The 24347-nt window shown below is 46.4% G+C and overlaps 1 protein-coding gene across 3 annotated transcripts; it reads left to right on the plus strand.

The window, feature by feature from the left end:
• The first annotated feature begins 958 nt into the window (after positions 1-958).
• On the plus strand, positions 959-23427 carry LOC111959018 (transcription factor HIVEP3). 3 transcript variants are annotated; one of them, XM_070437284.1, is made up of 6 exons: positions 959-5764; positions 6041-6180; positions 16167-16342; positions 19109-19210; positions 20560-21203; positions 22150-23427. In XM_070437284.1, exons 1-6 carry the CDS (start codon positions 1448-1450, stop codon positions 22153-22155), a joined length of 5385 nt encoding a protein of 1794 aa, XP_070293385.1. In that variant the 5' UTR covers positions 959-1447; the 3' UTR covers positions 22156-23427. The 3 variants fall into 3 exon arrangements, with proteins under 3 accessions (XP_070293385.1, XP_070293384.1, XP_070293383.1); XM_070437283.1 differs by having other exon boundaries at positions 961-5764; positions 20560-21191; positions 21635-23427; XM_070437282.1 differs by having other exon boundaries at positions 962-5764; positions 21635-23427.
• Positions 23428-24347: the final 920 nt, after the last annotated feature.

The raw sequence follows: 24347 nt of genomic DNA on the forward strand, positions 1-24347 counted from the left end.
TCTGACTGCTCCCAGAATGTGTTTTGATTGGCTGCAGTACAATAATTATGTGTGTGGAGTTGAGACCTGGGTTTCTCCTAAAGTGGGAAATATAACATCAGATATGTCTTGATAAAAGAGGGGAGGTACCCTTCCCCATCTTCCTACAGTCTTTTTTTCTTTCTTCAACTACTTCACCCGGCATCTCATCCCTGCCATGCTGCACCCTAGTGGCTGTACATGACAGTGCAACACAGGGGTAGAAGCTGAAGGCCTCTTGCTGTCATCTCATCTTTACTCATTACATGAAGATACCCCCTCTTCCCCCAGCTTGAGAACAAGATCGAATAAGCTCAGGCTAAATTTCAAATGTTTGTTTTTCACTTGAGTCACACTTTTACCCTCTGTTGGCGCTGCTGCCCTGGATGTTGACCTGGCTTGGCCTTCTCAGAGCAGTGGTGTCGCGTGCAGACTGTGCTCTAGCCAGATGGTTTGGAGTCAGAGATAGATACATAGTGGTGTGGTAGAGTTTTCTCTCTCTCTGTGTCTGAGCTCTTTTTGGAACTAGGAGGTATTATGTTGGATGTTGCACGTTAGTGCATTGAGACCATTCGAGCACATTTCCGCATACAGAACCAACATTACAGGGTAGAAGTACACTGAAATAGACCTTTTCTGTATGTGGCAGAGACTCCAGCATACAGGTAGAGCAAGAATAGATCAGAGCAATAACACGGTGTTACCGCAATTACCTCGCTAATGTGATCATTAGAGCACTTCCTCCACTCATCAGGCCAAGGAAATGTGGCCTTATTTGTCAGGGTATGATTTGTGGCAGCAATATCAACGTGAGAGTCAGTGTTTGGTCACAGGGCTTTGACTAGGCCTAAACTCCATGACAAACAGTTTGTTTTTGGGGTCTTTAGGGACTGGCCACCTAGTCATCGATAGTGTCACGAGTCACAACTAATAATGATGAAACTAATGCCTAGGTGTATTTTGTCAGGTCTGCCTAAGCTCTGTGACTCACTTCTGCTTATTTCTGTGTTTCTGCAGATCCCAGTGAGGTACTAGGTTTGACCAATGACGGCCTAAGAGGAACAAGAGAAGACCCAGAGTTTTCTACTCACCAGAGCCACAGTGTCAGAACGGTCCAGCAGTATGCCAAGCCAAACCCTCATCTAGCTCCCAGTCCATAGTGAAGACCTATTACAATGGCTCAGACTTACTCCGTAATGAGAGAGGATCTATGTTTACCTACATCCTCTATGCTGCTCTGGGGCACTTTTTAATTATGTCTTATTTGGTCCTCTTGAATGACTTTTGGCCTGCTCATAAAAAAGATACTCCGTTAGATGTTCCCTCGTCCCAGGCATCTCTGCGGCACTGTGGCTAGCCCCATGAGGCTGTGTGGCGCACTGCTCCCAGAGGAATTCCCTGTGTGTCTGTAAGGCCTCCTCCCCACTCTATGGAGGCGGAGCCCAGCCATCCTGCTGATGGTGAGCGATCCGGAAGGCAACAGCAGCCTCTGTCTGCTGGGGCCGCTGAGTCCCCCACAGGGTCCTGTCCACCTCAGCCACAGCAGCCGCCATCCAACCCCCGCCCCATCCACGGTGGCCTGGGATGCCTCCACCACCGCAAGCCTAAACGTAGCGACCTGCTTCTCATGCTCCAGCATCAGCACAAGACCCAAGCAGCATGTCAGCTCTCAACAGACACCCCAGGTCCTTCAGGAGGCAGCATCTCCTCCCCCTCCACCTCATCCCTACAATCCTCCTCTACCCAAGGCGACAACACTCAGGGGGTCCAGTCCCAGCCCAATCAGGAAGCCCCAGAGGGCAGCCCGTCTAAAAGAAGTGAGAGGAAGCCCCAGAAACCGGGGAAGTATGTGTGCACTTACTGCGGCCGTCCATGTGCCAAACCCAGCGTTCTCCAGAAACACATCCGCTCTCACACAGGGGAGAGGCCTTACCCCTGTGTCCCCTGTGGCTTCTCCTTCAAGACCAAGAGTAACCTGTACAAGCACCGCAAGTCCCACGCCCACCGCATCAAGGCAGGCCTGGCATCCAGCCGGGACGAGCTGAGCCTGAGCGGACCTGCGATGAGCGCCCCGGGAGAGGATCCCGAGGAGCCTACAGAGGGGGAGAGCACAGACTCTGAGTCGTCGTCAGGTCAGTACAGGAAGGAGAGGCTGGTTAAGCAGAAGAGCAGCAGCAGTTTGGCGCTGTCAGGGCAAGAGGAGGGCCAGAGATCTGACGACTCCCAGGCCGTGAAGCAGAGACTGGCTATGAGGCTGAGCGAGAGGAAGCGTGGCCCCTTGGCCTCCCCGGACGACCCTCCCTCCGCCTCCTCCTCACTGGACCCCAGCAGTAAAGGCAGCCAAGAGTCAGGCTACTTCTCCCTTTCGAGGAGCTCTGAGATGAGTCGAGCTGACTCTCAGGTGAGCCCTCCCAACGCCAAAACGTATGCCGAGATCATCCTGGGCAAGTATGGGCGGCTTGGAGGGCAGCAGCGCGGTCCCCATCAGCAGCACGCCCACTCTTCTTCATCGGGGATGGAGGAGAAGAGCAGCATGCCCTTCAGCGTGCCCAAGATGCAGGTCATCGAGCACATCACCAAACTCATCACCATCAACAAGGCGGTTGTGGACACCAGCGAGATCGACAGCGTCAAGCCCAGGCGCTCCTCGCTCTCCAGGAAGAGTAGTCTGGAGTCACCCAAGTTCTTCTCCCCCAAAGATCCCTATGTGTTTGAGCCTAAGGGAGAAAGCCCAGGCCCCAGTATGGCAGGCCAATCATTCCGTCCCCATATCCAAGACGTGGGCTCATCGGGGGTCCAGGAGTCCTCCTCCTCATTGCCTCTGCTGAGAAGCCACTCCATGCCCACCTCAGCAGGCCAGGGAAACCACTCAACCACCTCTCCCTGGGGTATCTGTCATCTGAGCCACTCCTTTGATGAGCAGCAGGCCGTGGTGGCCAAGATGAGGGTGGGCGGGCAGCACCATTTGCTGAAGCGCCAGCCCGCCATCGAGTTGCCCCTTGGGGCTGAGCTCAGCCTGGAGGAGGCTAGCTCCTCCTCCTCCGTAGCTACAGAAATTGGCCTAACCAGGAAGCAGCAACAGCAGCAACGCAAAGGTCCAAGGCTGTATGAGTGTGAGGCCTGCGGAGTCCGCTGTAAACAAAGGGAGAGTTACGAGGCCCACAGGGGTCTCTGCACAGGCAAGCCAATAAAGGAGCGGGAGAGAGGACAGGTGGATGGGGCGTTTCGGGATGACCGCCCCCAGATGATGCACTATAAATTCCGGGCGCTGGCCATGGCAGCGAGGAAGAGAAGGAAAGAGGAGAGTCTGGAGGAGGATCCTCCCAGCCCCAGGCCTACAGCTGTTGTGACCTGCAGCCCCGCAACCACCACTGCAGTGCCAAACCTGGTGCAGCAGAGTGAGGCCTTCTCAGGTGCTCCCTCACAGGCTGAGCAGCAGCAGCAAGACAGGAAGGGCATCTCGGTCATCCAGCACACCAGCTCCTTCGAGAAGCAGGAAAGTATATCCATGGAGAGCCAGGAGTCTATAGAGCTCAGAGAGAGCCAGTCAACACCGCAAAAACAGCCGCAGCCAAAATCATCGCCCTCCATGTCCCGCCTAGTCCGCCAGCACAACATCCAAGTGCCAGAGATCCTAGTGACGGTGGAGCCTGACGCTGATATGGTGTCAGTGTCGCCCATGGCGATGGCATCCTCGTCCAAGGAGCCAGAGAGAGTGGTAGAGGAGTTCCAGTGGCCTCAGCGCAGCCAGAGTATGGCTCAGCTCCCCGCCGAGAAGCTGCCACCAAAGAAYAAGCGTKTCCGTCTAGCCGAGGCTGCTGCCCAGTCTTCRYSGGAGTCCAGCTTTGAGTCGGTATTGCTGGGGCCCCGGAGRCCCAGCCAGGAGAGCAACATTTCCCACTCACCCAGCCMKTCTGCKTRCTTTGAAGACATGGGGGGYAAACCTGCTGAGCCTTCCRCCTGGGYCTCRAGCAGCACCCAGGGCTCCCACATGCTAACCGTGCCCTCGGGCCCCCACCAACAATACCAACCCCAAAGYGASATGCGGCGCTCAGCCTCGGAGCAGGCCCCMGCCAGCCCKCAGCARACGGARGAGYTRGTGGAGACSAGGAGCAAATCCTTTGACTACGGGTCCCTATCSCCGCAGCYGTCTGCYTCAGCCTGGAGGGAGAGGAGGAAGTGCCTYCTGGTGAAGCACGCRACRCTSGGRGAGCCAGACCYCGAGGAAGGGGCCGTGGCCAGCCACTCYGGCCGACCAGGGAGCCCCAAGCCGGGCCCGTCCTACACCAGCCACCCTMCCCTCCACCCAGCTGAAGCCAGCACCTCYAGGCTCAGCCCAGAGGCCATAGGGAAGACCGTACAGCTGTTCCACCAGCCCCGGATACCCCCATTCCCCATGCAACCAACTGGGCATGATCGGTTCCCTCCTGGCCAGTTAGCCCAGCTCCACCCGGTCACCACTGCCATCTCAGATGTCTTCTCCACCCACATCATCCACAGAGCCTTCTTACACACACACCCTTCTCCTCCAACTATACAAGTCCACCCAGGGCAGCTTCACATGGCAGAATGCTTAGGCCTGCCCCTCGATCCTTTCTCAGCTCTGCTCTCCCTGCAGTACCCCACCGGGGCTGGCGAGACTGTGTACCTCCCCATTTCCCCTGGGCTCACCATCCAAGTCCCCACACAGCCCCCCATACCCTCCACTGTGGTTCTCCCTGCCCCAGCTCCTCAGTCCTTAGTCTCTCTACCCTGCCACCATCCCCTGCCTGTCATCGCAACGTGCCTGGCGCAGCTGACGCCAGTCGTGTCACTGGTGGTGCCAGTGCGCCTCCAGACCAACATAATCACCTACGCCAGTGCCCTGTACACCACCCTCTCCCAGATCCTGGCGTCAGCCCGCTCCCAGGAGCCCATCTGCTGCATGGCCATGGTTATRATGGGCCAGCTGGAGCAGGAAAATCTGCAGAGGTCCTACCTGAAGATCCCCACCCCGGACTTCAAGAGCAATCTGCCTCTGTCTCTACCCCTGGAGCTGGGCTCTGTGTCCGGAGAGGGCTATGAACAACTGGGGACTGGAGGGAGCAAACGCATGCTCTCTCCTGCAGCCAGTCTGGAGCTCAGCACAGAGGCCCAGCGCCAGCAGAAACGAGTGAAGGAGGAAGAGGAAGAGGAAGAGAAGGTGGGAGAGGAAGAGGAAGAGAAGGTGGGAGAGGAAGAGGAAAATAGGGGTACTGGGAGAAAACCTGAAGCAGGGGAGGATGAAGAGAAGCAGCCGGAAAGGGCACAGATAGGAGTAGTTACTGTGAAAGTCGAGGAGGAAGAGAATGTACAGGACACAGAAGGGCACAGGGAAGAGAGGGAGATGCAAGGGAAGGCTGAACCTAAGAAAGAAAAGGGGAAGGAGGGCCAGGGAGTGAGTGCTTCCTTTGTACCCCAGAGTCCAGAGCGAGCCAAAGCCCCCTCGTATCCCAGCCTCCACACCACCACCTCAGTCAGCTGGTGCTACTTGAACTACGTGAAGCCCAACCCGTCTGCCCAGAGGGAGCCACAAACCTCCGTTTACACCTCCTGGAGCGTCAGCGTGCACAACCCCAACCTGCCAGGCCTGTCCACCAAGCTGTCCCTGTCCCTGCTGCGCTCTAAGCAGAAACACAGCTCAGAGACCTACACCATGGCCACAGCTCTAACCCCGGTGACGGGCAAGGTGGTCCCTGCCAGCAGCAGAAAGCCCCACATTTCAGAGGTAAATATAACAGCAATATTCAATATGTAGGAAAACACAAATTAGACCAAAACTACCAAAACCCATGATTCAGTTTTAGTTATGAATTATATAGAATAATGCATACCCCACAACTCCACAGCTGGAAATTACCAGACACTATACTGTTAGATTATACACAACCGATACATGAAATGTTTGACATTAATTGTTGTTCCAATGTACTGTATATCATCATTGCCAACCAAGATGTCAGGGTGCGTTGGTCAATTTGCCCGTATATGTCTTTGAGTGTAGGTACATGCTACCCCACCCAGCACCCCTGTCGAAGTGAAGGAGCCACCACAGCAGCCTGAGAAGAAGGGGAAGAGAGAGGAGCAAGGGCCCTCCACCTCCAAACAGAGCGAACCTCTCCGTGTCCAAATCTTCGAGGGCGGGTAAGCCCTGATCAGCTAATACTAGTGGAGTTTTCTATGAGCAGATAGATTTTTCTGCAAAATTCATCATGCAGATATTCAACGTTACTGACAGATAAAGGCAAAGGCAGTAGAGATGTAACAATACAGTAGATGTGAGTCATTGTATTCAGATACGGTAGCAGTACCAGGAAGCACAGGGCTGCCACCAAATGCTGAGTCTCAAAATATAAATGACACATTATGAGGGGAAAAACAGCAGTAACAGTGGAGAATGTTTTACACTTCAGTCTTCCAGAATAACAGAGAAACAGGTGAGCTAGCCCCCAGGTACTTCATTTACACCGACAGCAGAGCCTTTCCCGTTCACAGCTGGTAGAAAATGTAGATTTTCAGTGGAGTGTTGAATGGGGTTGGGATTTGTGCGGTGCAGCAGACAAGCAGAAAGCATCCCACCAGATTTGTTTTATGAGATTCTCATTAGTGTTGATATACTTTCCTCTCAATGACACGAGAGCAACTGAAGTTTAGCTGCTGTACTGTACATACATATGTAGGAAAGAAGTCACCTAAAGTCTCTTGAGTAAAGGCAATAATTGGGTGTGGGTATTGAACATGGCTAATTGCTACGACATGTGTGAGAGTCGTCCCACTGCAGTATATGCTCTCACTGTTGCTTCTGATCGCAGCTCACAAAGCTGCCTTTCCCGTGGCAGCTGCCACAGTCTAGCCAACAGATAGTGATCTGCCAAGAGCACAGTAAAAGGCAGAGTGTGATAGAGATGGAATTGAAAGGGAAAGACGGAGGGGAAATGGTGGAGAGAGGGAAATATAGAAGGAAACATTAAACATTTAGTTTCCTTATGACAGACAAGGACATACATGCATGTGTTGGAAAGAGATGGAGACAGAAATACGAACCGATAGGTGTTGATAGAAAGATGTGTGATAGAGAAGTTTTTACAACGAATGACAGATGGACAACATAAACCTCTTATGTTGTCCATCTGTCATTCGTTGTAAAAACTTCTGTGAGTGGGCGGAGGGGTGGGGGGTGAGTGATTTAAGCTTATACAATGTTGTTTGTGATCTAATTATTGACACCCTTTAGAATATTAACAATGATTTCTCATAAAATTGTTACTTATACATTGATTTATTATAATATTTGTGAAGAATGATAATTCCAGCCAAAATAATATATAGGAGTACAGCTTTCCACAAATCACCATATCATTTTCAAATATAGAGAGTTATAATTAGCAAATCTGAAATTTTTTAATTCCATATAGTTGGTTCCGAACACATCTACATTAATGTGGATGCTACCATGATTACGGATAATCATTAATGAATAATGAAAGTTAGAAGCCTACAGTAAATAGCATACCCCCCAAAAAATGCTAACCTCCCCTGTTATTGGTAATGGTGAGAGGTTAGCATGTTTTTTGAGGCATGATCACACAGTTTTGGAATATAAAAGTAATGAATCCATTAAATATAATGAAAATAAGTTATGTGTTTAATACACACAGATATTATAAGTCAGGGTTCCCCAACTGGCAGTGATTTTATATGGCCCCCCAGGATTTTTTTTTTTATATATTTTTGGGAGGGCATGAAAGACTGTAAAAACACAAGGAAGTCAGCTTCAAGTGATTTTAATTTTGGTAATCTGTTCCCAAGTATTCCCACGCATAATAGGCGGGTAGGCTGTTTGGCTGGATTTAGGACCGCGCGGACGCCACAAAGCGGACGGACATGCTGTGTGAAGGCAAAGCTTCTGGAAGGCTGGCTGGATCAGCACGGGAGAGTTGAACATAGTGGTGCACGACTCCAGGAATTTTGGAGTTGTAGAAGTCGTGGTTGGAGTCATAGGAGTCGACCCTTGCTCGACTCCCAAAACACGCTGAAACAGATGCGCACACACATACACCTCATTGTTGCAGAGTCCTACTAGGAAGACTACATTTGCATTCTAGAGGACTGTCATGAGCATGATGCTGCCCATTTGCCTATAAAAGGGCTATTTTGTTTGAATATAGAAGGTGATGTGTAGGAACTCTAATATTTCAGTGATATTTCTGTTGTGCACTGCCTTGACTGATCCCATGGGATGACGCGGTGCACTCTGCTCATAAGCCTATTCTTTGCCATGATATTGCCCTATTTGAACGGATATGACTAGATACGTTGGTTTTGTAGTTATTATCCAAGCATGTGCCTTACTCCAGAGGAATTCACACAGGATTTTCAAAACTGCCGCCTGTAATTCTTAATTTTTCTAATTGAATCGACTTTTATGACGGAAGCCTGGAGTTTTTTTGTTGTTGTAGGCGTGAAGATATTTCAACGTCATGTCCAGACGATAATAGGCTACACTGATAACTTGTGCTTGGCTTCCAAATGTGGTTGGCTTCTAAATATGGTTGGCTTCCAAATGTGGTTGGCTTCCAAATGTATAGGTCTTTCCATAATATTTAAATGAATGAATTGTGATCGTAATCATTATTTTAGCGATCCATCCGTGGTAGACTTCCTTCCTAATAGCAATCCTGCTGATTTGAGCTGCTGAACCATATTTGCACTTGACCGTGTTTATGGATGAGAAAGTGAACTTGCCATTTCCAAAAAGTTTAGTGGGAATCCTGTTTTGCGATCTATTTCCTAGGACAGGATTCTTCAGCCCTGTTCGTGGAGAGTTACCATCCTGTAGGTTTTTACTCCAACACTAATCTTACGCATCTGAGTCAATAGTTAGCTAGTTGATAAGCTGAATCAGGTTAGTTACAACTGGGGTTGGAGCGAAAACCTACAGGAAGATAGTTCTCCAGGAACAGGGTTGGAGAGCCCTGATCTAGGACATCAACAGCCAGCCAGGGTTTCATTAAATAATAATACTTTTTATTGCACATTTAGGCCTAATTTAATTGATGCATTTGGCGATGTTCAACTTCAATTCACTTCCACTATGAAGAAAATCTTAGCCATACTCATTGATAACCTGATATATACTTGAATATACTTTTGGTGAATTTACGAGGCATTGCTAGATACAGATTGCCAAGATATAGCCTATGCGGACGGTTCTGACTGGCTGTCTGCCTGCCTCGGACTTCTCTCCCTCGCTTGCTCCTCTTTCTCTTCGCTATGAAAATGCTAGTGTGTGTTAGGTCTTCGGTTGTTGTGTGTAGAATAGCTCAGCTTACTTATTGATAGCCCCTACTTTGGTGAACTTGCGCAAGACATTGAAAGCCAAGGAATTGCGAAATACAGCATGCCTATAGCCTACAGATTTTGATTACCTGCACGCTTCTGACTGTCTGCCTGGTAGCCGACATGTCTACCTATGCCTGGCTGTGCCACTTCCATCTCTCTCTCCCTCAGTAGCTCGCTCTTTCTTTGCTGTGAAAGATGCGAGAGTTTGTGTTCTCTTAGTAGACTACAAAAAACTGTTTCCTCCGTTGCAGAAATACTGAATCTCAGGAGTCGAGGAGTCTATTCCTAGCCAAATCTAAGCTTGACACCCAGGAATGGGAGTCGACGGGCAAGGAGTCGTCTCCCCCCCCCCCCCCCCCCCCCCCACTAGCTGAACATTGGCAGCTGCTATCGGAAAGTCATATGTTATGCAACTCTAGAAACTCGTATGTTATGGTCTTGTGAAGTCTGTTTTATCTCAGCATGTCTACAGATTCTCCCTTCTCCCTGTTTTTGTTTGCTAGGAAATGTTGATACTGGAGACTTAACAGAAGAAACTGTGTAACCAAGCATTTATAGCGGCTAAGAAATGCATTGCCATTAATTGGATGGTTGGTTATCCTCCCACAATGTCACAATGGATGGCAGAAATATCAAGTTATGTATCATCAGATTTGATTTATTACAAGATTAAGTGTATACTGGGCACTTTCATAAGGTCTGGATTAGGGCTGGGCGATATGACGATATATGTGTGACGATCGAAAACGTCTATCGTTTCATATTATGCGTTTATTTCGTTGTGTAGCAAATCAGTCTTTACGGCAATATTTTTTGTCAATTGGACGACGCAATTTGCAACACAAACAAACATGGAGGAGAGTGAACATGACACAGAGCACGGAGACACAGAGCTCGTATCGAAAAGAGGGGCTACTTCGGTCGCATGGACGTGATTTGGGTATGAAAAGTCTGACACGGACCAGAAAACCGTCCTCTGCAAGAGGCCGGTCCCGACAACAAGTTCAAACACCACTAACCTCTTTTACCACTTATGCAAGAATCATGTGAAACAGTATGGGGAGAGTCTACGGATGAGACCCAAAAAAGTACAGTCGAGTGCTCAAAACAAACCCCCGACTCAGACGTTGCAAAAGGCTTTTGCCCGCGGCACACCATATGGCAAAGAATCACGAAGATGGAAGGAGATAACAGCTGCCGTTACAACTTACATCTGCAAAGACATGGCCCCAATTTACACGGTCGAGAAACGGAGGTTTCGTGAGTTGGTGCTAACACTCGACCCAAGGTACCAAATGCAATGCATGTGACACGTATTAATGCCAAAATAACATGCAAAACAGGCAAGCCCCTAAAAATATTGGTTATATATTTTAGGCCTATATATACACTGCTCAAAAAAATAAAGGGAACACTAAAATAACACATCCTAGATCTGAATGAATGATATATTCTTATTAAATACTTTTTTCTTTACATAGTTGAATGTGCTGACAACAAAATCACACAAAAATGATCAATGGAAATCAAATTTATCAACCCATGGAGGTCTGGATTTGGAGTCACACTCAAAATTAAAGTGGAAAACCACACTACAAGGCTGATCCAACTTTGATGTAATGTCCTTAAAACAAGTCAAAATGAGGCTCAGTAGTGTGTGTGGCCTCCACGTGCCTGTATGACCTCCCTACAACGCCTGGGCATGCTCCTGATGAGGTGGCGGATGGTCTCCTGAGGGATCTCCTCCCAGACCTGGACTAAAGCATCCGCCAACTCCTGGACAGTCTGTGGTGCAACGTGGCGTTGGTGGATGGAGCGAGACATGATGTCCCAGATGTGCTCAATTGGATTCAGGTCTGGGGAACGGGCGGGCCAGTCCATAGCATCAATGCCTTCCTCTTGCAGGAACTGCTGACACACTCCAGCCACATGAGGTCTAGCATTGTCTTGCATTAGGAGGAACCCAGGGCCAACCGCACCAGCATATGGTCTCACAGGGTCTGAGGATCTCATCTCGGTACCTATGGCAGTCAGGCTACCTCTGGCGAGCTCATGGAGGGCTGTGCGGCCCCCAAAGAAATGCCACCCCACACCATGACTGACCCACCGCCAAACCGGTCATGCTGGAGGATGTTGCAGGCAGCAGAACGTTCTCCACGGCGTCTCCAGACTCTGTCATCTCTCTACATGTGCTCAGTGTGAACCTGCTTTCATCTGTGAAGAGCACAGGGCGCCAGTGGCGAATTTGCCAATCTTGGTGTTCTCTGGCAAATGCCAAACGTCCTGCACGGTGTTGGGCTGTAAGCACAACCGCCACCTGTGGACGTCGGGCCCTCATACCACCCTCATGGAGTCTGTTTCTGACCGTTTGAGCAGACACATGCACATTTGTGGCCTGCTAGAGGTCATTTTGCAGGGCTCTGGCAGTGCTCCTCCTGCTCCTCCTTGCACAAAGGCGGAGGTAGCGGTCCTGCTGCTGGGTTGTTGCCCTCCTACGGCCTCCCTCACGTCTCCTAATGTACTGGCCTGTCTCCTGGTAGCGCCTCCATGCTCTGGACACTACGCTGACAGACACAGCAAACCTTCTTGCCACAGCTCGCATTGATGTGCATCCTGGATGAGCTGCACTACCTGAGCCACTTGTGTGGGTTGTAGACTCGTCTCATGCTACCACTAGAGTGAAAGCACCGCCAGCATTCAAAAGTGACCAAAACATCAGATGGGAAGCATAGGAACCTGAAGAGTGGTCTGTGGTCACCACCTGCAGAACCACTCCTTTCTTGGGGGTGTCTTGCTAATTGCCTATAATTTCCACCTGTTGTCTATTCCATTTGCACAACAGCATGTGAAATTTATTGTCAATCAGTGTTGCTTCCTAAGTGGACAGTTTGATTTCACAGAAGTGTGATTGACTTGGAGTTACATTGTGTTGTTTAAGTGTTCCCTTTATTTTTTTAGCAGTGTATTTTGTTTGCAACTATAGTTGAAGTGTTTTCTATTTACCTTTTTAGATTTTATACATCCATATTTTATATTTTGTTACATGATTAATTGAAAATTTGCACAAAGGTTCTAAATTAAAGGAGAAATAATCAAATATGAGTAAGTACCTTTTATTTGAGTATAATTCAAAATGTAATAAGAAATAGGCCTTTACATGTGGTCATTTTATATAAACAAATTATTCATTGAATTTACAGAAAATGTGCTATATCGTGATATGTATCGTTATCGGGATATGAAATGACATATATCGGGATATGAGATTTTGGCCATATCGCCCAGCCCTAGTCTGGATGCCTTATATGGAATGCAGTACTACAAAAGCAGTCTATTGAAAACATGCCCAAGTCAGCGGAGATGCCTTCTTAGGCAATCCCTAGCTGCTGGACTGCTCAATCCTGGCCCTGGGGGATCTGCTGGCTTGTGGGTTGTCACTCTGGCCTTGGCCTAACACACCTGAAACCAGTCATTTATTTTTCTCTAAGATCCTAAAGCTGAGTGGTGTGTGTTGGATTCGGGCGCTGCAGGGTGTTGCACTCCTAGGAACAGGATGGGACGACCCAGCTGTATTGTGTGCAAGTAAAAAGATCTCTGCAGTACTATTAGGCCTATGAGATTAATTATATGGAGGATTTGCTGTTTCTGTTTTAATGTATATTTGAGGTGTATGTGTTTCTTATTTATTTTACTTTACTTTTGTGTCCAAACACAAAAAAAGGTGGGAAGGAAATTGTGTTGGGGGAGAGTTGAGTTATGTACTAGACTGGTGGGGGTCGGGCGTGCAGGCAGCTCGGGCTGGCTGGGCGGTCTGGCAGAAATGTTATATAGATGTCTTAATAAAGACAATCAAGTCTTTGTATTTTTGTTACTTTGTTATGTTATTGTTTAAAGGTGCAACACAAAATTTATTATTGATTTACCTTTGATCTAGTTCAGTCTTATCAATCACTTAAACATATGTAATAATGATCTCTTACCTAGCTTGAAGACTGTGGGCATTTTTGTTTACTTTTTGTTGTTCTAAATAGAGACCGCATATACTTTGGCTTTTTGAAACTAGCCATTGCAAACAATTAGCAACATTAGCATTTTGGGAGGCCTTTTTTTCAAAATAATAATTGTTTACCAATTCATTGAGTAACACAATCAATTTAAGAGGTGATTTGGGCATGAAATGTAATGCATGCTAAACGGGGAAGATTGACTTGGGGAATGGGGAACAGCTGCTGCTCATCGGGAGACAACACAATGGCATAAACAGAATTTTGACCTCTGGGAGATTTTTCTAGAAGCACTGTGCTCAAATCCAATGTCCAAGTTTCACAGCAAAAAATACAATATGCTACAGCTGACTTCTCTCTCGGTTCCGTAGCCAACAGATTAACCTAACGTAGCAGGCGTAAAATAAACGCCTGAAACCTGATCCCTTACAATGACCTACATACTGGTCTTGAGGAGAAGAAAAAAAGCTGTCGGGAGGTTCTCTTCTGCACTGTTCAACCAATCCAGTGAATGTGGAGGAGGAGTTAAGATGGAGCAGAAGTCCAGTCACAGGTTCTCTTTCCATTTCCCCTGAAAACCGGAACAACCGTTTGTTGGGGACTCGGGCAGAGGCACTTGACATGCGTTTCTACGGTTAGCGCAGCTGTTCATATGGGTATCCCCTCTTAACACATCTCAGACTATGGCAAAAATATCAAACATGTCTGAACAACATTTTTGTGACGTCCCAGTCTTGATCTGGAGAACTTAACAGCATCCATCAAGGCTTGTTGACCATCTCACACTATGAGCAGGAGGACGTGCGAACGAGTCTCTCGGCGTGCACATTTCATCCTTATCTTTTGAAACTTATCTGGGACACTTAAATCTTGCAAATATTGGGGAACACACACACACACAATGCATGTAACACTCCGGAAACAGTGTGTCATTCATTCCACCTCTCTCCTCTGTTCCCAACCACGACTGCCCTCATTGGAACACAACGCACATCGCCACTGTCTATAAATACACGGAAGGAAAGCAGCCCAGCTCTGTTTGTGTTTTTAATGACTTGTATGTTTTCATCCTGATCCAATTAAGTCACGTCTGTGAGGGAGGAGGGACTGACTGGGGGGCTCTCTCTCAGGCTTTTCCTCACTGTTGCTTTTCATATAAACTAAAGGAGCCGTGAGTGTCCTCTGACAGCGGAACATTGGGTTTAATCTCCTTAATCTGCACTTAGAGCAGCTGCAACTGTCTAGTTGCTCTTAACACTGCCAGACGCACACATCTTCATGGAGTAAATACATTGTCACATTTTCTCATTGGCTTGGTGACATGGTCAGCTTTGCTCGTTCCACTGTTAACCCGTGTGGTCATGAGCAGTGTGTTTATCATATTGTATGGTATGAAATTCAACATGTAGGAATGCAGCGTTCACCATAATTCGTAGTCACATTCATGCCCAGCATCATCACAGCCAGAAACAGATTGAAATTGTCAGTGTGATGTAATTTTAACAATTTTTGTCCAGTTTCTCCTGCTGGGTGTATGCCGTGTGCCTGCACTCACAGTAGTGACTCAAAACGCTGTTGCATTCCATCAATGACATTATCACCATCCGTTGTTGCTGCTTTGATTTGACCATATTAATGACCTAAGGCTCGTATTTCTGTGTGTTTATTATATTATATTTAAGTCTATGATTTGATAGAGCAGTCTGACTGAGCGGTGGTAGGCAGCAGCAGGCTCGTAAGCATTCATTCAAACAGCACTTTCCTGCGTTTGCCAGCAGTTCTTCGCTGTGCTTCAAGCATTGCGCTGTTTATGACTTCAAGCCTAACTCCCGAGATTAGGCTGGCAATACTATAGTGCCTATAAGAACATCCAATAGTATGTATTGTCTAACCTAAAACTTCTTAACTGGGAATATTGAAGACTCATGTTAAAAGGAACCACCAGCTATCATATGTTCTCATGTTCGGAGCAAGGAACTTAAACGTTAGCTTTTTTACATGGCACATATTGCACTTTTACTTTCTTCTCTAACACTGTGTTTTTGCATTATTTACACACAATTGAACATGTTTCATTATTTATTTGAGACTAAATAGATATTTTTTATGTATTATATTAAGTTAAAATAAAAGTGTTTATTCAGTATTCTTGTAATTGTCATTATTACAAATATATATATAAAAATCAGCCGATTTAATCGGTATCGGCTTTTTTTGGTCCTCCAATAATCGGTATCGGTATCGTCGTTGAAAAATCATAATCGGTCGACCTCTAGTTCAAAGTACTGTTGTTGCCTCATTGGAGCTCAATGCGAATACTGATCTTTATTCATGTTGATAAAGTATACTGTATAACACATTTTGTATTTGTTGGGTAGTTTATAGTATTTCCGTAAGTATTAAAAACAACATATAAATGAGTCTTTTTTAGAGGAGTAGAGCTAAATGTAGAGTTTGATTTTGTATGTATTGTCTATTTGGGGCAGTTGGCTAAAGCCAGGCTTCCCTCTCTGTAGCTGCTGCTGTTGTTGGCCGAGCCACCCAAACTGAGGATAAAGGTTGGGTTCTCTGCCTGCCTGCCCCGGGCGTAGACAGGCTGGAGAGAGAGGGGACTTAGAGGAAGCAGGGGGTTGGTGGGGCTACTCCGTTCTGGTGTAAAGAGTGCCTTGTAGGCCCAGGGAGCTATCTTTACCTACTTTTAACTCTTATGTATTTTCTTTTTCTTTTCTCACTCCCTCTCCCCCCACTTCCTCTCTCTGTCCTTCTCCCCCTCTTTCCCATCAGGTACAAGTCTAATGAGGAGTATGTGTATGTGCGGGGTCGCGGCCGAGGAAAGTATGTGTGCGGAGAGTGCGGGATCCGCTGTAAGAAGCCCAGCATGCTAAGGAAGCACATTCGAACACACACGGACGCCCGGCCCTACGTCTGCAAACACTGCAACTTTGCCTTCAAAACCAAAGGTGAGGAAGAGGAGGAGGAGGTGTGACCTTTCTAAATAGGACCCGAGTCATAATACAGCATCAGTGTTGCTCTGTCTTTGTATATGGTTGAGCAGTTTCTGTAACGATTAGCTATGCTCCAAGTTGATATTCACGTCATAAGGAGGAGTTCCTCTTGACCACGTCCACAAATTGGGGAAAACAAAACATTCTTCCCCATTGACGCCCATTTGTAAAATAGCCAACTTTGTCAATGTTATTATTATACAGAAATAACAAAACATGCCGGAAAACTGCTGTGTTGTTCAATGTACATGTAACCAGGTAAAAAAATCCCGAACTACGGTTCGCAATGCTCCAACATAAGGAAATGGAACCTGCGAGAAGAGCCCTGTGGCTTCAGGCTATTTGGCGTGGAAAATATGGGGGCCGGTTCCCAAGTAGGCTACACGTATAGTGCATTCAGAAAGTATTCAGTATTCAGAAATTCAATCTACACACAATACCCCATAATGACAAAAACTATTTATAAAATAGAAATTAAAACTGTTAACACATTTACATAAGTATTCAGACCCTTTACTCAGTACTTTGTTGAAGCACATTTGGCAGTGATTATAGCCTTGAGTCTTCTTGGGTATGGCACTACAAGCTTGGCACACCTGTATTTGGGGAGTTTCTCCCATTCTTCTCTTCAGATCCTCTCAAGCTCTGTCAGGTTGGATGGGGAGCGTCGCTGCACAGCTATTTTCAGGTCTCTCCAGAGATGTTCGATTGAGTTCATGTCCGGGCTTTGGCTGGGTCACTCAAGGACATTCAAAGACTTGTCCTGAAGCAACTCCTGCGTTGTTTTTGGCTGTGTGCTAAGGTTTGTTGTCCTGTTGGAAGGTGAACCTTTGCCCCGGTCTAAGGTCCTGAATGCTCTGGAGCAGGTTTTTTTTATCAAGGATCTCTCTGTACTTTGCTCCTTTCATCTTTCCCTCGATCCTGACTAGTCTCCCAGTCCCTGCCGCTGAAAAACATCCCCACAGCATGATGCTGCCACCACCATGCTTTACTGTAGGGACGGTGCCAGGTTTCCTCCAGACATGATACTTGGCATTCAGGCCAAAGAGTTCAATCTTGGTTTCATCAGACCAGATAATCTTGTTTCTCAAGGTCTGAGAGTCCTTTTGGTGCCTTTTGGCAAACTCCAAGCGGGCTGTCATGTGCCTTTTACTGAAGAGTGTCTTCCGTCTGGCCACTCTATCGTAAAGGCCTGATTGGTGGAGTGCTGCATGGTTGTCCTTCTGGAAGATTCTCCCATCTCCACAGAGGAACTCTGTCTGAGTGACCATCGGGTTCTTGGTCACCTCCCTGACCAAAGCCCTTCTCTCCCGGTTGCTCAGTTTGGCTGGGCGGCCAGCTCTAGAAAGAGTCTTGGTGGTTCCAAACTTCTTCCATTTAAGAATGATGGAGGCCACTGTGTTCTTGGGGACCTTCAATCCTGCAGAAATGTTTTGATACCCTTCCCCAGATCTGTGCCTCAACACAATCCTGTCTCGGAGCTCTACGGACAATTCCTTTGACCTCATAGCTTGGTTTTTGCTCTGACAACTGTGGGACCTTATATAGACAGGTGTGTGCTTTTCCAAATCATGTCCAATCAATTTAATTTAAGTTCAAGTTGTAGAAACATCTCAAGGATGACGAATGGAAACAATGCACCTGAGATCATAGCAAAGGGTCTCAATACAAAGTCTCGTAGCAAAGGGTCGTATTTTTGTATAAATTTGCACAAAAAAATATTAACCTATTTTCGCTTTGTCGTAAAGGTTATTGTGTTTAGATTGATGAGGGGGGAGGGTGATTATTTAATCCATTTTAGAATAAGGCTGTACTGTAAATAAAATGTGGGAAAAGCCAAGGGGTCTGAATACTTTCCGAATGCACTGTAGCTATGTGTGTGTGAAAAACATTTCATCACGTTTAAGACATTTAACTTGTTTAGTATAGTCTGTTTGTAACTCCACTCACTACTTGTAACTGTATAGTCTGTTTGTTTATGTTGGTTTTTGCTAGCTTATAATGTTCCGGTCAGTAGGTAGCTACCACTCACTCACGTGGCTGCTAGCACCGTCATTTTTCCCCCAAATGTTTTATTTATTTAACCTTTATTTAACTAGGCAAGTCAGTTAAGAACAAATTCTTATTTACAATGACGGCCTACCAGAAGGCAAAAGGCCTCCTGCGTCATCAAAAGGGGCATGAGGGAAACCCTACAATATTACTTTTAGTAATGAGAATGCTTGGGAGTAGGCAATGTTGAAAAGTAATCTTTAGACATGTTGTACTTTTCTTAAATGTAGTTTTGTAATTGACTAAAACAAGCTGACAAGAAAATTCCGTTTGAAAAGGTCAAGTTTTTGCTGTGAGCCGATGGGGGTAACCTGGGTAACAACAGGTGGTTTTCCCCATCGGCGAACTGTGACGTTCCGTCTAAAAACGACTGGGACTTAGGGTTGCAAAATGCAGGTAACTTTCAATAAATTCCCTGGTTTTACAGAAATCCTGGTTGGATGTTTCTGGATTTCCTGCTTATCCCCTCCTGATTCCGGGAATCTTTCAACCGAGATTTTGGAAAAAACAGGGAATTTATTGAAAGTTCCCAGAATTTTGCAAACCTAGCTATGCTCGACTATTTGGTTGTACTCCGGTCTCTCTCCCCACCATCAATTATTCCTCGTCTACCCTGCTCTGGTTCAGTCTAATGTGGCTTTGCTTTTCTTGTTTTCCTTGTCTTCATAGGGAACCTTACCAAGCACATGAAGTCCAAGGCTCATGGGAAGAAGTGCCAGTCAATGGGAACGTCTGGGTCTTCACTGGACGAGCCGGAGACCGAGGAAGCAGGTACAATACCATAGGGAGGAAACTTCACTCATCAAACATCTTTCCTCAAACCAGACACGATAGCTAGCCTTGTAGCTATATCTGCTCCTCTGAAGAAACTAGAACTGGGCATGACATGTATGTCGGATATGTAAGGCTATATGTTGCTATTCTCCTTACTCTTGTGCTGAAGAGAAATGGAAAAAATATTAAATTAATACATGAAGAATACATGGCCAAATACATTCCATAGAGTCTGTTTCTGGTGCAGGATGGGAGAGATGTACAGTGTTGTTTTCAAGGCGGCAGTCCTGGCCTATAAAGAACAGCATTCCAGACACTCACATCCACCCCCTCTCTGTGCAGGCTCAATGCCACCCATCCCTCTCTCCATCCCTCCCGGTAGCAGACTGCACTCAACACTGAGCCAAGGACAGCCCATTCAAACAACCCTTCCATTCAAAAGCCAGCTGTTAGACTTCATGAATGGGAACAGCAGCACGATTCCATTAAATCAAACCTTGCCTGTCTGCTCGCTATTTATAGCATCAGGTTGATAGAATGTTATGTTGGGTAGGAAGTCACCCTGTCCTGGTCCTTGTGCCCATTTCACGTGTTTGTGTGTATGAGTGTGTGTTTATATACAGTTAGCTCCAAAAGTATTGGGGTGTAGTGCCCACATTTTTTATGTTTTGGCTCTGTACTCCATCACTTTGGGTTTGAAATGATACAATGACTATGAGGTTAAAGTGCAGACTGGTAATTTCATCCAAATAGGGTGAGCCGTTTAGAAATTACAGCACTTTTTGTACATAGTCCCCCCCATTTTCGGGGACCAAAGGTATTGGGACAAATTTACTTATGTATTTTAAAGTAGTCAAACGTTTAGTATTTGGTCCCATGTACCTAGCATGCAATGATTACATCAGGCTTGTGCCTCTACAAACTTGTTGGATGCATTTTCTGTTTGTTTTGGTTGTGGTCAGATTTTTTTTTGCCCAATAGTAATGAATGGTAAATAATGTATCGTGCCATTTTGGAGTCACTTTTATTGTAAACAAGAATAGCAGTTTCTAAACACTTCTACATGAATATGGATGCTACCATGATCATGGATAGTCCTGAATGAATCATGAATAATGATCAGTGAGAAAGTTAGACGCACAAATCATTCAGGACTATCTGTAATCATGGTAGCATCCACATTTATGTAGAAGTGTTTAGAAACATATTGTATTTTTATTGTAGCTCGTAGTCCAATCCAAAGTGCTTGAGTACAGAGCCAAAACAACAGCAAATGTGTCTGTGTCCCAATACTTTTGGAGTTTGGAGAATTAGGCTTAGTGTAAGTTTCCCCCTTTTCTCATCAGGAGATATTGAAGATATTGAAGAGCATTTATCTGGCTCCGAGGACCAGGATGACCACCAGTTCTCTGACGTGGATGATTCAGAGGAGGACGATGACGAGGAGGAGGAAGAGGAGTCCTCATCTCACAACGAGCCGTCCTCCTCCTGCTCACCCGACCGCCGTCTGTCCACATGGGGGCACTCCAGCAGCGGAAGACGGTCCCAGCAGGGCACGCCTGACCCCTCAGCCCCAGAACCCCAGCCAGATCCCAGCCCCTGCCCCAGCCAGGAGCCCTCTCACACCCGTAGACTGTGGCCCAGCGGGCGTGCTTCCTCTCCAGAAAGCCGGAGGGCACTGTTCTGGGACGCCTCCCCCAGGGCCTTCTCCCCTAGCAGTGAGAGCTGCTCTCCCATCCAAAGCCTTTCCCCCAGACTGGAGCTGGCCTCCCCCAACCGACACCTCTCGCCCTCTTCCAAGAGAGAACCATCCCCCATCAGAGCTCTGTACCCCCTGCGGCCTCTGTCCCCTAGCCAGTATCAAGTGTTGTGGGCCCGGGCCTCTCCCTCGTCCCTGGGGGTGCAACATAGACCTCGCAGGTCTCCCAGTCGTTTGCCATGGGCTGGCCCCAGTATGATGGCCAGCGATCGCAGACAGGTGGATACAATGGTAAGTTATGTATATAATTCACTTGGTGATCCTGTAGTTTTTCGTGTTATTTTAAGCCACAGTTATTCTTGTCAGTTACAAAATGAGATGTAATTAGCCATCCCTCCACATAACTACATTGTCAGTAATGGTCAATAGTAAACACATCTTATTGCAGAGTAATTTCCCTTTTGGTACTAAGCTAATAGCAAAGACCTAAATACATAACTCTGCAACACTTTGTGAATTTACTTTTGAGAGAGTTTTTTTTTCCTATCATAAGGCTCGCGACTGATGGTGTTTAATGCCTGTGGTTGCGTCTTGCTTGCTCCCCTCCCCTGTGTTTTAAAACCTGCATTGGAAGCCCAGTTTAGCCAAAGGCAATGTGAAAACATGTTCAGTGTTTTGTTCTACTGTGTGAAGTAATGATGAGGTACTTGCTCCCCGTACAGGAGAGGATAGGAACACCAAGTAAAGGGCAGATTGGTCCAGAACCCTGCCTGTCATTCCCCCCAGCTTTCCGTCTGTCACCTACTGACAGCCCTAAAGCCCAGTCCCAGTCCATGGACCGCATCTTCAGCCACCTGCCTCTGCACTCCCAGCAGGCCAGGGTGCCCTACCTGATGATCCCCATTGGGGGCATTCAGATGGTGCAGGCTCGTCCCCGCTCCCACCCCACTACTCCCACCTCGGCCTCCTGTCCCCCAATGGAGGGGCTTTTACTGGGCCAGACCAGGAGGGAAACCCCCTGGTGCAGGACCCCCATAACTCAAGGGCTCAGAACTCCTGGGGACCACTGGTCTGACAGCCAGGAAGTAGTAGGAGCCAGCCAATCAGGGCTGTGCATTCCCAGTGTAACCCCACCCATATGTTTCAAACCCTCCACCTCGCACCAGGGTAGGATGGACCCAGGGATGATAAACACAATGCAAAAGGACAGCTTACACAGCTCCTCCCACTCCCACAGGTCTGAGGCAGAGACCAGAAAACGATGGCCCTCACACGGCCAGGCAGGACCATCCCCCTAGTCAGCCAGTCCCCCCCTCCCACACACAGGATTGGATAGCTGTCTGAGAGGCAGGAGCCACCAGGGTTGCGGTCCAGAGCGACTGGTTCAGAATTGGTAGAGGAAGGAGCAAAGGCGGAGACTCAACCAATCGAGGCCAGAGCACTTAGTCTCCACCCTTTGATATGTCATGCATCCTTTACGCTTTTTGTTGCAACCCTTGTTTTTGGCTTTTGTATTGCTTTGTTTTTATACAGTTTTCAATCCAATTGTTAACTTAAATGTTAGTTCTTCTGCAATATTCAGGTTTGTTATAAAATGCACTTTTTTATTGTTGGCGATTTCTTTAAATCTCTTGATCTTACCTTCTGTATCTCTATTGATACTGCTATCTTAATATATATTTAAATATACATGTCAAATAAATATGAATACATTTGTAAATGACCAAAATCTTTAATGAACAATAAATGCACATGTTGTTTTGTCTCTTTGTCCACTATTACCCAAACTGTAGTTACTTGTGCCTTTTCTTTCTGGGTTTGTGTCTTGAGATGACGACAAAGAAAAAAGGCTGTGAAGTTTTGACATACACTCTGTGTTTCCAGGAAGGGGGTTCCTGTGTGGCGTGATGATTGTTTGTATCCTTAAAGGGATAGTTTGGGGTTAGAGGTAGTTTCGTGAGCCAATGCTAACTAGCTGTACCCGAAGACTTCCAGTCTTTGCACTAAGCTAGTTAGCATTGGCTCGCGAAACTACAGAACCTCTATCTTCCTTCATACTGGATGCAGAGACATAAAAATGAATTGCCAAAACACCAAACTATCTGTTTAAGGCCATTGCATTGAGTTCAGGGTATTCTAAAATATGGTATATGAGGTGGTATACTGAAGGAACAGTGAGTGCTTTGCAAAGAAAATGCACTGAAGTCATATTTTTTATAAAAAGATATGGCAATGTTATGTCTCTGTACAGAGAAGAGTGCTCCATATTTGTTATTTTGTTAAACTATGAAAGTCATTCTTAAGTTTTTTTACTTTACATTTTTGGAGGAAAAAAAACATGCCATTTTTTTTATTTTGTCATGTGTCTGTCTTTTTCATAATGTTCTCAAGACTTGAGAGGGAGAGGAAGGTCTCTTTTAAGAGTGGATATGGTACAAGGATGAACAAGTGCCCTAAAGATTTTCACACAGGACATTTTTTTTTCTGAACCAATAAAAATACTTCTGTGAGGCTGTTTACTTGTTTTGTTTTCTTGTTTTTGAAAAATGGTATGTCATTTTTTAATAGATCAACCAAAATACTGATTGATTAATACATTTAGAATGCTTCTGTTTGAATTCCACAAAATAACAATTAGAGCTAATATCAACAAAATCAAATAAATTGTTATTTGTCACTTGCTTCGTAAACAACAGGTGTAAACTAACAGTGAAATGCTTACTTAAGGGCCCTTCCCAACAATGTAGAGAGAAAAATTATAGGAATAAATACACAATGAGTAATGATAACTTGGTTATATACACGGGGTACCAATACTGAGTCAATGTTCAGGGGTACGAGGTAATTGAGGTAGATTCGTACATATACACTGAGGCCAGTTTATTAGGTACACCACCCTGTTCATGAAAATGGTTCTCTCCTACAGACAGTGAGTCACTTGACTGTGACTTGCTATTTAAAGCAGGCGGACAGGCATTGAGATATTCAGTTACTGTTCAGTTGAATGTTAGAATGGGCAAAACAAGCTTTTCACGCACGACAGTGTTTAGGGTTCACCGAGAATGGTGCGACAAACAAAAAACATACAGTCTGTGGGCGAAAACAGCTCGTTGATGAGAGGTCAAAGGAGAATGGCAAGAATCTTGCAAGCTAACAGGCGGGCAACAAACAGGCAAATAATGGCGCAGTCCAACAGTGGTGTGCAGAATGCCATTTCAGAACACACAACTCATCGGCCCTTGTCACAGATGGGCTATTGCAGCAGATGACCACACTGGGTTCCACTCCTATCAGCTAAAAACAAGAAGAATAGTCTCCAGTATGTTGCGCGATCACCAACACTGGATAATTGAGGAGTGGAATCGCCTGGTCTGACAAATCCCGGTTCCTGTTGCGTCATGCTGATGGCATAGTCAGGATTTCCTTCTGCCTGGT

Source organism: Salvelinus sp. IW2-2015, linkage group LG35 (assembly GCF_002910315.2).
Source record: "Salvelinus sp. IW2-2015 linkage group LG35, ASM291031v2, whole genome shotgun sequence".
NCBI lineage: Eukaryota > Metazoa > Chordata > Actinopteri > Salmoniformes > Salmonidae > Salvelinus > Salvelinus sp. IW2-2015.